General features: G+C 34.6%; 1 protein-coding gene across 1 annotated transcript in view; it reads right to left on the reverse strand.

Moving 5' to 3' along the window:
* Positions 1–3020: 3020 nt before the first annotated feature.
* lmbrd1 (LMBR1 domain containing 1) overlaps positions 3021–17948 on the reverse strand; it is a 93429-nt gene continuing 78501 nt past the window's right edge. The window contains exons 15-16 of the mRNA XM_058796432.1: positions 3687–3778; positions 3021–3540 (exon numbers count right to left, since the gene is read on the reverse strand). Of these exons, the coding sequence (XP_058652415.1) occupies positions 3430–3540; positions 3687–3778 (203 nt within the window). The 3' untranslated portion in view covers positions 3021–3429. The remainder of the gene's footprint in view (positions 3541–3686; positions 3779–17948) is intronic.

Below are 17948 nucleotides of genomic sequence, written 5' to 3' on the forward strand. Positions count from 1 at the left end.
AATGAATAAATTTCATTTTTAATAATGTAATTCAGTCTCCTCAAATCAATATTGCTTTATGCAGCCACTTTGTATGATCGCAGAGCAAACAGGCTCTCCAGTGGGAGTGTGTGATTGTGAACTTTACCTTCAATCTAACAGCACACTCTCTTTGAGACTCTGATTTCAACAGTAAATCAGTCAGAGGCTGCAGAACTGCTTTTAAAGTATTGTTTGGAAAATCCCCATGACCCAGAAGACTGCCTTATATCGTGGGTCTCAAACACCCCGGTGCATGAGAAAGAGCTTTTTTCTGCCTTTGGGAAGAAGAGTATATATCCCATTTAAAGATGAATGAAGAGAATGGATAAGAAAAGATGCCCGTCTTATCGCTTCCTGCATTTTTAAAGTTCACTTTGTGTTTCAAAGCGAATGTGGCTTTAACATCATTCCTTTATAACAGCAAAAGATCATTTCAAGATTTAAAAAGAGAGATTTCTCATGATCTTAAAACCTCCTCCTCTCTCTCCCTCTAATATTGTATTATAAATAAAGTTGACAACTTGTCAATTAAACGAGTGCTGGCAACTGATCAATTTTGCTGATCAACATAACCTGTAGAGAACTGCAATTAAGCAATGTTAATTATCTTAAAATTATATAATTAACAAAGTGGCTGTAAACTACTCATAAAAGTACTAAATTTAAAAAACAACAACAAAAAAATAACATGCAATTTTTTATGTATTTAAAATTTTTGTATTATTATAATTTATAATTAAACATCTTGCATATATACTCTTGGCTGCCAACATGTACTTAAGTTTTGAATGCTCTCTAGCGTTGCATTTATTTTATTAAAATACTGTAAAAACAGTAATATTGTGAAATGTTATCCAATTTGAAAGAAATGTTTCCTAGTTAAAATTGTTATAAATTAACATTTAATATTTTATAATGTGTGTGTGTGTGTATATATATATACATACATATATACATACATATATATATATATATGTATGTGTGTGTGTATATACACGAGCACAAAGCACGAGCATATATATATATATATTCTATATATATTCTATATATATATATATATATATATATATATATATATATTCTAAAATGAGCATTTTATCTGGCTCCTATATTTATGTTCAGTTATTTCACTTTAGTTGCATAGAAAAGCACCTATACATTGCCATTAGAGTAAAATTACTGAACCTACACATAGATATATAGCTATGAACAAAAATACATTTCTAATATTGCACTGCTAGTTAGCTGCAAACTGCGCTGTCACCAACCCATCTTTTTTGGTCGATTATATAAGCATGCTCAAGAAAATTAGTTGTTGTTTTCTTTCCAAAGACTGCACCATCTGTTAAGAGAGTCTGGCTGGTGTGTCTTCATGGGCCATGAATCATATGAACATCTGGTCCAGGTGAGAACATGATAAGCACACAAACACAGTCACACGCGCAGACTCAAGCAGCTCTCAGTATGTGAGCACTGTCGACTCTGAACAGCACAGTCTGCTTTGCTCTTCAGTTTGCACGATGAAGTCTTCTTCCTAACTGTGAGAATGTCAGTGAGGGTAAACACAGCTGATCTACAAACACTTTTACACAGTTGTTTGCATTTGCATCCATTCCAGCTCTAAATAAAGACAAACAATCTTATCACAGAACAGAGATGAATTAAATCCAATTCAATGAGTAAACAAAGTACGATTCAACACAAAACTCACCTTTATATCTCTTCTCCACGTCCGGTCATCCAACGATCATTATTAAGTCGAAATTTAGCAAACAATGCTAAGCAGGCTTAATGCTAAATTTAGGCAGAATGAATACTGGAATAAAGTATTTCTGACCTGAAGTATGGCATTTTTAGGGGTATTCAGTGGAGGTGAATGATGTTGTTTAGGCTGAATCGTTTTATCTAGCGAATGAACATTAGTCATTCGGTTCATTTGAACCGGATCGAAAATAAACGATTCTGTGTGGCATTGTGAGAATTCGACTCTTGTGAATCCGATTCTCATGAATGATTCGTTTGAATAAAAACGTCAGCACCTAATAATAAACAAATTTGTGGAAAAATGGCAGATTTTACTGTATTGTTAACTCTGATTTGCGAGCTGGTTGGAGCGGTTTCTTGCAAAGAAACAGACATCAGTTGCAGCTTATTACGATTCGAATTATCGTTGATTTGAGAGTCATTCGACTGCTTTAACCGTTCAGTAGGATGTGGAGAACCGGTTCAAAAGAATCATAATTATCTGGAATCATTGTGAGCTGCTTGTCTTTTGTCTGCCTTTTATATAGCAGACTATAAATGCTGATGTTTTTCACATTTTTTGTCGCTTAAGCATCCTCAGTATTGTAAAGGTTATAGGTGCAAAGCTAGATTTAAAAAGCTGAATGTATTTCATTGTATGGTTTATTCTACATATATTTAAGCAATATCATGCAACCTCTGGAATGACCATTAGGTCAATTCAGTTTGTCAAAACAGTTCTACAAAAAATAATGCCATTATATAAAGGGTTAACATAGTACATGGAATTAAGATACAGTTTTTTTCTTGCCAAAGAAATGATTCCAGATCTGTAAATCTACATATTTCTATTTAACATTAATTAACCATCTGAATTATCTTACATAATTAAATATATAAATAAAGCAACTGGATCCATTTTAAAACTAGAGAAACTGTCGTAGGCTTTATTAATGACTCAAAACTGCATTATAACAGAAGCATCTTGCAAAAGAAATGTCAATTTCAGGAAACAGCAAAACAGGCCAAAACTGCATGATCACCATCTCAAGAAATTTGCAAGTTCCGTCCAATAATTCCAAAATAAAAACTTATGTGAAATAAATTAACTGTTGTCCACAGACAGTATAACAGCAATTCAACCTCAGAGATTAAAGTAACACACATCAGAAACACTGGAGCATTATGCCTAGACAAATATTACAGATATGCACAGCTTCAAAAAAAAAAAAACTTAAATAATAAATAAATCAGCAGAAGGATCTCAAACTTTTTATTTATCTTAACAAAAATATTTGAACTTTTTAAACTAATTTCAAACTAAATTTGGTCGTGTTTAGAGAGAAAAACTTTTTTGTTGATTTATTTTAGACAGCAATGCAAAATAACATGCATATACGCCCTTTGTTAGAAGTAAGGGTCAGTAGTAAAGACAGGTTAGCATATCAGACTACTACTATCAGTTAAACATGATGATGCCTAGTGACACAGAATCTATTTGGCATCGTAACACATTCAATCGAATCTTACAGAATGACAATATGTCTCTCTCTGAATGAAGAACGAAAGATGTGTTGCGTGAAAATGAAAAACTATTTTACTTTTTTTTCATTCCAGCTCTGACTAGTAACCAAACCAAGTAAAAACAGGACTTTCAGTACAAATTTAATGCACATATTCATCATCACTGACATCTGAATCGTCTGCATCAACTTCCCCTTCGATCACAGATTTCTTCCCTTTACAGCATGAAACAACCAAACCAATAAGAAAGACCTGCAACACAACAAAATACTTATTAGGGCTATAGAATAATAATAATAATAATTATTATTATTATTACTACATTTTCATGTGTTCATCCATGCAATTTCCTTAATTACAAATAACAAGGTATTTAACATTTTAGGAAAATACATTACCACAAGGAAAGCCCAGTTGCCAAAATAGTAGATGGTGCTGAAGAACCAAAATTTGTGCAGGAACAGGTATGATCTTGTTACTGTGCACTGGTCTGGAAAACAAAATGTGAACAAAATTTGACCTTTAATTTTGTATTCATTTTTGGAAGTAAAATATTTTAATGTGTTTTGAAGAAAATGCAAGTTTTGCTTTCTTGTGCATTGCCTATATGGTTGCTCTATGATATTCTGGTCCCTAGATATGGCCCCTGCTTTAACGTAAGTCTAATAGGAATAAGCAAATGTGTTTGTAGAGTCAGAAGGTCAGTAGGTTAGTCTTCACCTCGCTGTCACGCAGAAGTAATCACACATGCACAACAGTACATGTTCTCATCGAAGAGCATGACACAGTAATTGCCGGCATACAGCCTTGTGTAATTGCACCAGCCACGCTTTACAGGTTTGTGCTAACAACACGCCGCCTTTCACTTAAACGCATGAGAGAACTTCTTAGCTAGACTCTGCCTCAAGCTAACCTGCCACACTGACAAAAACCGGCAACAAGCTGATGACCACGTCAGAGAAAATAAAGAGGGATCCAGGGAAAGCAATGACACTTTTGGATAAAAATGACAAACAAATATTTAGATGCTTCTTGGCAAACCAAAATAACCAATATTTGGACAAATGCAGAGAAGAAAAATATTTAGTAGTGACAGTACAAATAAATAGAACTGCATGATTTGGGGAAAAATAAAACTGGATTTTATTGCTGTGCTTGTTTGTAGGGTTTTTGTGATTATACATCAATAGGGCTATAAAACAATGACGATGATAATAATAATAATAATGATGATGATGATGATGATGATAACAATAATTATTTTATTATTATTATTTAGGATTATTATTATTATTAAATAAACATTAAATTAAGATATATTACTATTGTATTAATATGAATAATTGCACTACAAATAAATAATAATTTTTAGTTTTATCAATTTTTTTCCAGGCATATTTATTGCTGTTAGAAGCTTCAGTATATTTGAAGTGAGGTTTATTTATAATACTCTGAACACAGAACCTCATCTTAAAGCAGATTTACCATGTTATACCTGAATCCTTAATTGAACAAACAAAGAAAACAGTGAATATTAGACATCTAATAGATTTAATCTGCTTTAAAAATAGTCTGACAGCATCATCAGCCACACTGATGAACAGTCCAGGACTCGTGTTGTTTAGTTTGAGGTTTAGAAGTCTGCTGGTCTGATACAATCTGCACTATATAATCAAATGGGTAGCAAGCAAGCTAATGTACGGAGAAGTTCATCTGGGCTCATGGATCAAACAGGGTGAGTGTCACTACAGCAGGAGGGTTGTAATCAGCTCAATCTGTCGAGCTGCTTGTGAAGATGCGGCCCTACAGAGCGCTGTCTACAGAGGGAAGGGAGGAGAAGCAGAGAGAGAGATCTGATGGTGTTTATTCAGATAATTAGCTGCTCCAGGCGTGCAACAGGAGGACGGCTGAGGCATGAAGACCTGCTTAAAAGAGAAAAGTGAAGGAAAACCCACACATTAAAAAACATGAGCGGCACCAGAGGTCACTGAACTCACCCTGTGTTAGACATCCTATCATCTCATGCACATGTAGTCAAAGGCCCCGTTTGCACTCAACATTAACCTCTGTCCCAAGTGATCCCGTCACAAGTGGACAGCCAGAACCAGGACTGCTGCTCAAATCTAGTATTAACATGAGTCCTAAATGTCTCCATCCATCGCTTACTACATCAACAGGTGGATATCACGCCTTGTGCATGTATTGACTTTCCTAAATGTTCCATCTGATGAAAGCTTTCTTAAAATAATAATAATAATTTAAAAAAAAATAACAATAACAGTGCAGTTAATCCAATACTAAAGCAGATGGAATTCCTAGTTTTGGCCAAATCAGAAAGTTCTTCTACACAAGGCATTTTTCTTTCACTTGAAACTTTGTAAGTTTCCAAGACTTCTGCCAGAAACAGGCTAATAAAATGCTGTGCATGGCAAGCTTTTGGCATCTCGGTGCACAAAGAATATCTTTAAAGGACAGTTACAACAGGCTCCGCGCAGTAGCACCGGTCCTCTGGTTCTGGCTCAGGAGAAACTGGACCTGTTTGAGAGCAGGCATCGTCCTCCCCTCCTGCACTTTTCCTGCCATCTGCAGCTCAGCAGATGCTCACCTGAATTACAGGGCAGATGGTTCTCAACAGTGCTCTGGCTAAACAAATCATCGTGTACATCACTGACCCGGTTCACCTTCAGATCGCAGTCGCTGCTGATGGAGAACGCCTGCCAGAGACCACAGCCATTCAGACCAGCAGTCTGTCCACTCGCTCTGCTTGTGTGCCATTGTGTTGTTATGGGGGCTTTGGGCAGTGACTCTTAAAGGGATAGTTCACCCAAATGTGAAAATTTGCATCCATTCACCCTTAGGTTTTCCAAATCCGTATGCTGTTACTTGCAGAAGTCAACATTTCTGAAGAACCATTACACAGCTTGTGCCAGGAGGAAAGAAAGAAAGAAAAGTAGCCCATATACTACTCATGCACTTTATTCCAAATTAATTTAAGCCATACACACACATGTACACAGACAAACTAGTGTTATCCAACTTAAATGGTTTAATAATTGTTAATATTATAAAACTTGCAATTTTACAAAAAGGAGAGAATAAAGTTAAAACATTAATAAGAATATAAGAATAAAAACATTTATTTGAAAAGGAATTCTACTAAATCTTATAATGCAATAACTGACTGTTATATTTATTAGGTTTAAGTATATAATGATATATAAAAATATTTAATGACTTTGGTCATTAAAAAAAAAATAAAAAATACAACAATCATTTTAAAAGGAATTCTAATAAATCGTATAATGTCAATGTCATATAATGTCATTATAATAATGGGATAATACCATTATAATTATAATGCAACAGAAAACAAAGGATTTGCTTAAAGTATATACATGTATATATAAAAATACTACTATTACTAATATATGGCTCAAAGATAAAAAAGGGGTTTTCAAACATCAAAACAAAAGTTTTATTTTATATCTTTACCAATCTTTGTCAGCAAGACGTTTGTAATGATTTAAAATATAATAAATTTAGTACGATCACTTTTTCTTTTATATATTTTAATAAGTAGGTCAGAATAAGTATGTTGTTTCCTTTTTACATATGTATTGTACTAAATGATGACAAAACATTTTTTTCACCTATATTTTGACATTTTGTTGTCACAAAAGTTATTTGAAACATTAAAGCAGACATTTTTAATATAATTTCTATGTTCTATGTAAAATCACTTTTGAAAATTGAATTTTATGCAGATACCAAAACGGGACGTCTCGTCTTTGACACACATACACAATATAAAATAATGCTTCACTATCACTAATGTCAAAATGACAATTTTGAACACGAATGCATGCTAAATATGTTCTTTGGGGGAGGGCAAGATTATTTGCGAATAATAATTTAAATTTGTATCTTTTCCTCACATAAAGAGTTTGAGTGTAGTGCGATCAGGACCACTTTTATAGTGCTTCTCTTTTTTTCTGTATCTTGTCAGCCCTCGGTCACTGTGAACTGTCATTATACATATAATGATAATGATGATAATGGTAAGAGCTGATAAACAATTCTTCACAGTTTTCTCATTTCTGAGTGAATTATCCCTTTAACTGAGGGAAGTGACTGAGAGCAAGTGCGCGGCAGAGTGTGAGTTCAGTGTGTGGTCAGTGCAGCGGGGCAGCCCTCTGAAAACATGCATTATTAATCATGACTCATTTGTTTCTGGGTATACACCGAATAAGAACAGGATGGAAATAGAGGAAAAGTGCTCTAAAGTGCTCTCTCCCTATGAGAAGAACATTCTCTCAACCTCTCTGTTTGTTTGGTTTGGGGTTTTTGTTTGTCTTGGTCTTTTTTTCTACACTGTTTTTCTGAAAGCACTCTGCACATTTCACTATGTACCCGAGTTTTCCAGGCTCGCTGAACCTCGGAGCAGTGCTCTCGAAGGGAAGCTGCCTGGCTCTAACTCAATCTGAGTGGACCCTGGAGATGGATATTGAAAACCACCCTACCCTCTTCAACCGCCTGCAAACTTTCTGACGTGGACAAAGACCTCCACCTACAGACTCATGTTGGAGAGCAACTGTACAACTGTCTTGAGGTCTGGATAAGATGTCTCTCAGATACCACCTACCAGAAACACAACTGCTTTCTGGTTCCAGATCATAATGAACCCACTGTGAGTTATAAAAAGCTCCTCATTATGAATGCTGTACTCAATCAAAACCCGTCTGTTTCTCATCTCATCATATATATGCTGATTATTGTAACCTTTAATTCAAAATAATTATCATCATCAACAAAAACTAAATAAAAACACGATCATTAACTGAAATAAACATAAAAACTGCAACTAACATGCTGTTGAAGCATATATATGTGTGTGTGTGTGTGTTTGTTTGAGAGCAGTTAAAAAAAAAAAAAAACTTTTATTCAGCAATAGCTTTTACATTGTTACTATGTATTTCAAATAATATCTGTTCTTTTGAACTGTCTATTCATCCAAGAATCCTGAAAAAAAACAAAAAAACAGTTTGGACAAAAATTTCTGAAGGTGACTGGAGTAATGGCTTCTCAAAAATTCAGCTTTGCCATCACAGGAATAAATTACATTTTCAAATGCAATAAAATAGAAAAAGTTATTTATATTGTAATATTTCATAATATCAAATAAATGCCACCTTGGGAAGTAAAAGAGACTTCTTTCAAAAACATTTGGTAGTATATTGCGAGTGTAGAAAATTATAATATCTATCTACAAAATATTTAAATACATACAGCGGGTAAAATAAGTATTGAACACGTCACCATTTTTCTCAGTAAATATGTCTAAAGGTGCTGTCGACATGAAATTTTCACCAGATGTTGGTAACAATCCAAGTAATCCATACATACAAAGAAAACAAAACACATAAGTTCAGAAATTAATAAATATAGACGCCTCCTGTATGGAGAAACTAGTCGCATGCATTGCTCGGGTGTGATTTTGGCCCATTCTTCCACACAAACAGTCTTCAAATCTTGAAGGTTCTGTGGGCCTCTTCTATGTACTCTGATCTTTAGTTCTTATTTTCTATTGGATTCAAGTCAGGTGATTGGCCGGGCCATTCTAGCAGCTTTATTTTCTTTCTCTTGAAACCAATTGAGAGTTTTCTAGGCTGTTTTTGGGATCATTGTCTTGCTGAAATGTCCGCCCTTGTTTCGGCTTCATCATCCTGGTACTGTAGCTGTTGGTTAGTTTCCACTGACAAGGGGCAGGATTGCTTTCTAATTACAGATAGATTTCAGCTGGTGTCTTGGCTTTCCATGCCTTTTTGCACCTCCCTTTCTTCATGTGTTCAATACTTTTCCCCTGTATCATTCCATTTTATTACACATAACTTAATTTCTGAACTTATTTTGTTTTGTTTTCTTTGTATGTATGGATTACTTGGGTTGTTACCGACATCTGGTGCAAATTTCAAGTCAACAGCACCTTTAGAAATATATTTACTTACAAAAATGGTGACGTGTTCAATACTTATTTTACCCACTGTATTGTAAATTCTCAAACTAGAAGGTTAAAAATTAAACTAACTAAAAAGCATGTTTAAAATTAATACAATAAAACTACAATTAGTTAAAACTGTGAGCAAACCAATGGTTGCATTTGTCCCAGATAATGCCGCAGGTCATAACTTTTATGAACATCAACAGCATAAGTTGACACGCATGCTTCCTATTAGAATACTGATGGAAAGTCTCCTTATTGAACAGAACTCTATTCACCCTACCAAATTTCTCATATTTGAATCTTCCAAAAAAAGCACTCAAAGTTAACTTTAACTGAAGTTTAATGACCCACTGTACTAATACACAGGCACAAATCCTTTATGGTTGAGTCATCCTCAACCATGATACTGCAGTACATACTACTTTAGGGTATGCCATAAACAAAAAATCAAATCTTTTTCCATTACTAGCATTATTAATATATATTAAAATAATAAAAAATGCAGGTCTGTTATATCAATGACTATGTTTCAGTATGTGCAATGAATGCTATTGTAGCAGTTTGGAGTCTCAGCAACAGCATGTGTCTGTGAACTATGTGCACTGGGTCTGAATCAGCTTAAATGAGACTGCATTAGATTCTCTCTATGTACCATTGGTCCAAATCTACCACTAAAGTAACACCATGGGGTGCACATGGCGGCATGGACCCGCGCCAGGCTGTGCCTGACGTGGCTATTAATTAAAGTGTTCCTTAATTATCTGCTCTGTTTTAGTGCTTAGCTGAGTAATTATAGCCAGCTCTCTATGCACCAGACCGGGGGTGAATTCAGATAGACTAAGAAACCCACAAAGGGAGGAAAACAAGCAATCGATGGTTTAAAGCAATAGTTCAACCAATAAAAGAAAATTCTGTCATAATTTACTCACTCTCATGTCATTCAAAACCTGAATTACTTTCTTTCTTCAGTGGAGCACAAAAGCAGGATTTTGAACTGCACAGGTCACTCTTTTCATTGCATTTGAAATGAATTGAAACGAAGATGTGCAAGCTTCATAAAAGCATAATAAAAGCATCATAGAATTGCACTACATTCTTATGAAGTTGTATGATAGCTTAGTGTGAGTATATAGTGAGTATATAGTATAGTAAAAATATATCTTTTGGGTTTTTTCGCTATTAAAAATAAATAAGCAAGCCCAGCTCAGGTGACAAAAAGCAACAGTAATGCAATAGTATCGTAATGGATTACTTTCCATAAAAGTAATTAGTTACTTTTTATGGAGTAATGCAATATTGTAATGCATTACTTTTAAAAGTAACTTTCCCAAACACTGATCTTGACTCAATTTTCATTTTTTTTTTTAAAGTGTTTCCTCATTTGTTATAAATGCATGGAGCTACAAGTCTTCTGCTGTGTTCTACGGGAGAAATAAAATCATATGGGTTTAGGTTTAACATGAGGGTGAGTAAATGATGACAAAATTTTCATTTTTGGATAAACTATTCTTGTAATGAGGACTATAATCACAAATCATCTGCTATGCTTAAAACAGATAGAAATAGTTTAGATATCAGTCACTATATTGGAAGCAAATGCACTTTTCACTTCTGCTTGTTTTCTTCCCTCTGTCTTTCGATCTGCCTTTTTTTAAGCCAACAGATGCCTAAATTTGGCACCGATTTCTCAAAAGGCTTTAACTGGAGCATTTGCTAATCTTTATCACAAAGCAATAAAAGTGAGAGCCAAAAACAGGCAGCTAGAAGGCAAGGGCTTTTCAGAACGACCTCAAGGGGAAGAGAAGATGCAGCGAAAGAGGTGAGTGTAATGCTCACATTGAGAAAACTGCAGAATGGGAGGGCATCAGATCGAGTGCAAAATTGCATACAATCAAAGTGTGGCACTTTTCACTACAAATAATCCTGTGGGGTTAGAATGAAATCAGATTGAATAAAGAGTGCAGCAGTAGAGCATGAGTGATATCAGAGCTGCTGTCTCACCTGTTACCAATCCTCATTTTTATAGCAGCAATATAACAGACAGACTCACGTGACTCATGATTCACATTAGTCATCCATAGCACCTCTCTGGGTAAATGTGCATGGAGAAAGAAAACAGAAGTGCATACTTCACATCTTTAAAATACCTCAAGGAATGGCAGTGGATCTGAATACAGCTCTGGATTTAAACACATAAAATACACATTTAAAGTAATATATAATTACTTTAAATGTAATATAACCAGTTCCCATATGTACACCAAGCGGTGCTGATTTAACACCGAGAAATTTTCTGTGTACTATTTATGTTTGCAGTCAGTCAGATATTATTTTGTTTTTAACAGAAATTGATACTTTTATTCAGCAAGGATGCATTAAACTGATCAAGAGTGAGAGTAAAGACCTTTACATGGTTAAAATATATTTTAAATTAAATTCTATTCATAAAAAAATCTGAAAAATCAGGGGGGAAAAATCAGCAGCACAATTGTTTTAACATTAATACTGTTTCTTGAACATTAAATAACCATATCAGAATAATTTCTGATGGATCGTGTGACACTGAAGACTGGAGTAATGGCTTCTTTTAAAATTGTAATAATATTTAACAATATTACTGTTTTTGATCAAATAAACAGCCTTACTGAGCATTAGAGACTTCTTTCAAAAACATTAAAACAATCTTTCAAAACCCAAAAGTTTGAACAGTAGCCTGTATCATTTAATACATTAATACATTTATTAGCGGAAATGAGTTTGACACATGGAACAAAGAGTTTCCATGTGAACAATCAGAAATAAATTTATAAATACATGTAGAAATCAACTAGCTTAATTAGTCTCATAATTTTAATAAGACATCAATTCACCAGATATTTTAGGATTTTGTATATTAAATGTCAAAGTGCAAACATTGAAATGACAAAGCTCTCAAATCTCATTCAAATCTAACGTAATTGATGTCAAACCTTTACATTTAAAATTCACTTTGTTCCTGACTAAAAAAAGATGATCATATGGTTTCATAAGACTCAGAATTCAGTGCATGAGTCATATGGACTATTTTTCTGCTGCTTTTTATTCATTTTCGGAGCTTGACTGCTCCAGATTTATTCTATTCTATATATGGAAGGACATAATAACAAGTAAATGATGAACAATTATTATTATTTTTTTTATAACTAAGTTAGAAAGTGTTTTGTTGGCCAATAAGTTTCTTCTATGTTAGATGACACTGTGTTGGACATTGTTAATATTTCCAGATAAATGTTCTTCAGAAGATACTGGACCCTCATTTATAATATACTATGCTATAAATATATTTCAGTGAAACAACTGTGGCCTTCGCCTACTCTGAAAAACACATTTCCTGTATTGCATTCAACAAGCACCCTTGATAGAACTCTATCATAAAACAACTTATTTCTGTTCTGTCCTTCTAAAAATTCATCAATCACTGACGTTTGTGTAATATCTTCCTGTCTCTTCATTACAGCAGCATCTGAAGCTACAGCAGGACACAATGTGGTGAGGAATCGCAGGTTTAGGAACAAACAGAACGACTGGCATCCGCTGACCTCTGTGAGAACAAGGCCTAATTCATCTAGATACTGACTTAACATTGATTTGTGTTTTGAAGAAATTGTATTGTAAAAAATGAGCATAAGCAAGGCCTAAAACTAACTTTTTGCCACACCTGCCAACGGCCGGTGACGTGATAAAATTTACGAGCCAAAATATTTTTATAGGCCATGAAACTCTTTTTGCAAAAACAGGTAGTCATTACTACTATAATGAATAAACATATTTACAATGTTTTTAATTTGTCCTTTACTTTACTTACAAGAAAAAACACCAATAAACAGATTTATCTTTTTTTTTTTTTGTCCCTAAAAAACGTTGAGATTCTTGTCCTTTGCATGTTTTTGGCAAAAGGAGCAGGCCATCGTGTTACACCTGTTTCACACATACTCAGTTTGCAGTGTGTACGTGGTGCGTATTTTATCCACACCCATGTTAACAGATTAGAGCAGGGCTATTTAGTTAGCTTCATTTGAGGGCCGGATTATTTTGAAGGGGGCCAAGGGGGTAGGGTCATCCCGATCTCTTTCTGGGGGGACCTATAAAATTAGAAATTAAATTGAAATCTAAAATCTATAAAAGTTTAACATTAATGCTTCAATCGATTAAAATCGGTCAATCGATTAAGAAAAAAAGGGGGAAATCACTTTTTGGTAATTAATCATGATTAATCGCATATTTATAGTGTCATAATTTCACACTGAACCTCCAAATTAATGTAGAAACAACATAAAGAAAGTATATTTTAAATATGTTTTTAATGGCATATTTTTACTAAGTAGCTTATTATTAATAAAGTATTGTTACCAATACTCCTACTGGTGTCTCTATTAAATGCATTTTCCCTCAATTTTCCATTTTCCATTCAACATTACAGTATAATTGAAAGCCATTATTTTTAAAATTTAATAGGCTCTGAAATATTAAGTGATTTTAAAACAATCTTCACATAAACTATAAATTGTATGCATAAACTATACAGATTAATATTTATTAATCAAGGACTAGAGCAGTCGAGTGATTTCTCTTTTTCTTTTGTTCTTTGAGTTACATCACTAACAGACTTCAGCAGGTTCACTTTAAAAGCAGCACTGTCTCTTTAAAACCTGATGCACATGACGCGGATCTGACGCATATTTTCTTCCAACTTTTTTCAGTCATTTAAGACTACGTTTACGAGGTAACTTGCCAAAACCTTATCAGCCCGTTTGTATCCTATGATTTGATTCGCTCTTGTCGCTTATGACAGAACAGCTAATCACGAAGATCTTGTCTTCGGAAAAATAATTTTATTCGCTTATGTAAGAAACAGCGACTCCCTTTTAAAACTGGCTGTTGTTTTCACTACATTGCATTGTTATATTTCAGAAAAGTTTTAGCCGCCAACTGGCGACTGACACCGTTACATCTACTCGCCAACACCGTTACATTTTTACTCGCGTTATCTGCAATCTTTGAGCACATCAAACATCGTTCTCTCCTAAACATCCTTGATGCTGTTGCTAGGGAACAGTCCTGACAATGAGGTGAGCACTTGATATCTTCAGCATTAAAATATGTGTCCTGCCATTCAACTAAAACAAAGTTTACTAGTGTTTTATGCTCTATGATTACATCATATGGCAATATTTAGATAAATAATATGTGAGTAAATGATTCAAAAATTACCTTGTACTTCAAAAAAAAAAAAAAAAAGATAAGCCAAAAGATAAAGCAGGTCGTTCCATTGAACTTAGACCAAAAAAGCTGCACCATGAAACTTTTTGGTGCTTTTTTAATGTGTTATGGACATTCCCTCAAATAAATGTGCTGAAATATTAAAATGTCATAGGCATGCTTGAGATTTAAGTGCCAATTTTGTTCCTTTCAGTCAAACTGAGGACTGAGCAGATTTTGAACATACACCAGTGAGACGGTGAATGAAAATTTAATTAAAACAGTGGATTAGAGTTTCTTAGAGTTCCTTAAAGTTCTGAGAGGTTTATGAGAAAACAAATGAATGCTGAGAAATGACATTAAAGTTAATCAGGTAAAGTTGATTACCTTTTAACTGTGTAAATTTTAGAAATTCACAAATATATGAGATGTGAGGGCAGAAGGGAATATTTTCAGTTTATAATGCTATGCATTAAAAAAAATAAATAAATAAAAAATACATTAAAAAAAAAAAAAAAAAGTGTAAATGATGACAATATTTAATCTGGGGGAGAAATATCCCTTTAAGAATGAAGCCAAAACATTTTAAAATTATTTATCACCCGGAACTGATAATTCTGTCATTATTTATTTACTCACTCACTCATGGCATTCCAAAACCATAATAGTCATGTAGATATTTTAAACTTTTATACTATATTCCAAGCCTCCTGGAGCCTAAAGTCAACTCTTGTATGACTTTAAGACTCTATATATAATGCACACGTCATATGGATTAATATTATGGTGCATTTTCTGAGCTTGACAGAGCTACTAATCAACATATTCAACATTGTTTGAAAAAGGGCAATATTAACATTTAGTTAACATCTCCATTTCTATTCCATGGGTGAAAAAAGACACTCAAACGGTAAATAATGACTTTTTTTTTTTCATTTTAAAGAGAGCTAATCCTTTTCGCAGTAAGACTAAAGTATTTTAATCTGCTTTTGAGTGTCTAAAAATGCCTAATAATTTAACAGAGGCATAAATATTTAAATCTTTATTATTCATTTTCTTACTCGTTTCAACAGCGCTCGGAGCTCTTATGATCAGTGCCGTAAAAATCAACAGGATATATTTTTCCAAACAAACCACATCTGTGCATTTGCTGAGAGCCAGACGAGCATCATGCGTTCATTAGACCATGGTTAGAAATCAATCTGACAGGATGAGGAAATTTATGCCTGGCCGACTGGAAGGGAGAGCAGAACATTGTAAGTTTCATTTTAATTTGCGGCTCCTGAATCTATTGGCACACCAAGTGACTTGGTGGATGGTAGCCATGGCAACAACATTTGATCCTCCAGATACACTGCATATATTTGAACTAAAATGAACAGATATAATATCATTAAATGAATGCAGAGAGAAAGACAGGAAGAGAGACATGCATGAGCTAAAGTAAATCCGAAAAACGAATGGTTGTGAAAATAAGGGAGATCAGAAAAGCGATAATGCAGTTGCCTGTTGAATGCATAAAAAAAGCACATAAAGACACGAGTGGTGCCTTTTGTCAAATGAACTCCACAGCTGTGCGTTCAGCAGTTCAGATGACTTCAGCAGCGGTTTGAACTCAAATTCTGCATGCATAGTGAGATCCCATGAATCCCAGCTCCTGTTTAATTGACACTAAGGGTGGGCGGTATGACCAAAATCTTATATCACAAGATTCACAACGTGACTAATTTTATATAACAGCATCAGTATGTATGTGTTTTTTGCTGGTCTTATGTAACTTGAGTTAAAAACACAATAAAAAAGCTACATTTTTATAAAATAAATTAATACATATTATTATAAAATAATAACTTAAAATAAAAAATGAATTATTATTAATACTGGAAACCGTTTTTATTATTTAACTTTTTTTTTTTTTTTTGGAACCAGTGATACTTTTATCAGGATTATTTGATTAATCATAAAAAAAAAAAAAAGAACAGCATTTATTTAAAAAATAAATCTTTTGTAATAATATACACTAGCCAAATATTTTGGGTCAGTAATTTTTGGGGGGTTTTTTTGGAAAGATTTTTTTTCAGCAAGGATGTGTTAAATAAATAAAATGTGATGGTAAAGACTTATATTGTTAAAAAATATTTCTATTTCAAATAAATACTGTTCCTTTAACATTTTATTCATCAAAGAATCCTGAAATCAGAGGTTCCAAAAAAAATATATATATATTAACCGGCAAGGCTTTAAAACACGCAAATAATGTACTTTTGTGATTGCGAATAAGTGCCGTGTCCCGTGTGATTAGCTCTATCGCTAAGTTAACACTGAATGTATGTGGCGTTGTACAGTATATTGAGACTGAGGCGCCAGAACCATAACTGAAAGAATGTGTGCTGTAGCACGATACTACGACATTTCTTCAAAAGCAGATCGTGGAGACATTTTTATCGTCCACGATCAAAAATCGTCATATCGGCCTACCCCTAATTACCTACAATATGTAATTTTGCCTAAAGTCTGAGCATCACATTTCATCTTTAATAGTTTCAGGCTCTTTTTGTGTGCTGGCCACAAAATTCAGCTCATTTTTCCCCAGTGGTTTGAATGCTGATGGCTGTAGTGATTAATATGATGCTCATGAACACAGTGTCCCTTGTTGAGCTCTTTTTTGTCTTGAAGAGAAATGAAGGACTTCTCTTTTCCTCTTTTAAAGAGTAATAAATGACAAAAGGCATGTTAAGACAGAGTGCCTCAAGTAGCTGCTTAATTATTGTAATTGAATGAGTAATCAATTCAGCCCTTTCCCCAATTCTCTCCAGACTCTACTCTCAGCATATCGACTGTCACTTTGAGACCCTTGATGAGACGCTGAGTTTCCTGGCCCCAACGTGTGCACGTCCTCTCGTACCTGTTGACCTGCAGCACAAACCCGCCCTGCCAGCTGGCCTGTAGATGAAAGAATTGAATAATATCGACTTTTTCCCGCTCGCTCTCCTTTTGTTGCCGTTTTTCATCTGCAGTCCTCTCGCTCTGCCAGATCTTTCCCTCTTGTGCAGCAACCCGAGTCTTCTCATCACTCTGGAAGCTGCTCTGTCTTGCGTAACAGCCGTTGCACAACCAGGCGTGAGTGGGAGGAAGTGTCAAGCAGGGAGAACACATGCGACAGGGAGGGCCGCGGTATCCAACCGAGAGCATCTCTCCCCGCAGGGCCCGACCCGTGCTCTCGAACCCCGCCACTCTCACGCTTTAAGTCCACAGAGCAAGAGGCGAGTCCTGCTTCACAGAGCACAGCTTGGATTGGCAATAATTCCGGGGTTGGGTTGTCCTTCAAGCTCCTGGAGGAAGTGATTTGGGTTTGAGTGATGGAGAGTGTCAATTAGATGGGATATACCGTGCGACGGCAGAAATGTGTCATCTGGTTGAG

Source organism: Onychostoma macrolepis, chromosome 13, assembly GCF_012432095.1.
Source record: "Onychostoma macrolepis isolate SWU-2019 chromosome 13, ASM1243209v1, whole genome shotgun sequence".
Classification (NCBI taxonomy): Eukaryota; Metazoa; Chordata; class Actinopteri; order Cypriniformes; family Cyprinidae; genus Onychostoma; species Onychostoma macrolepis.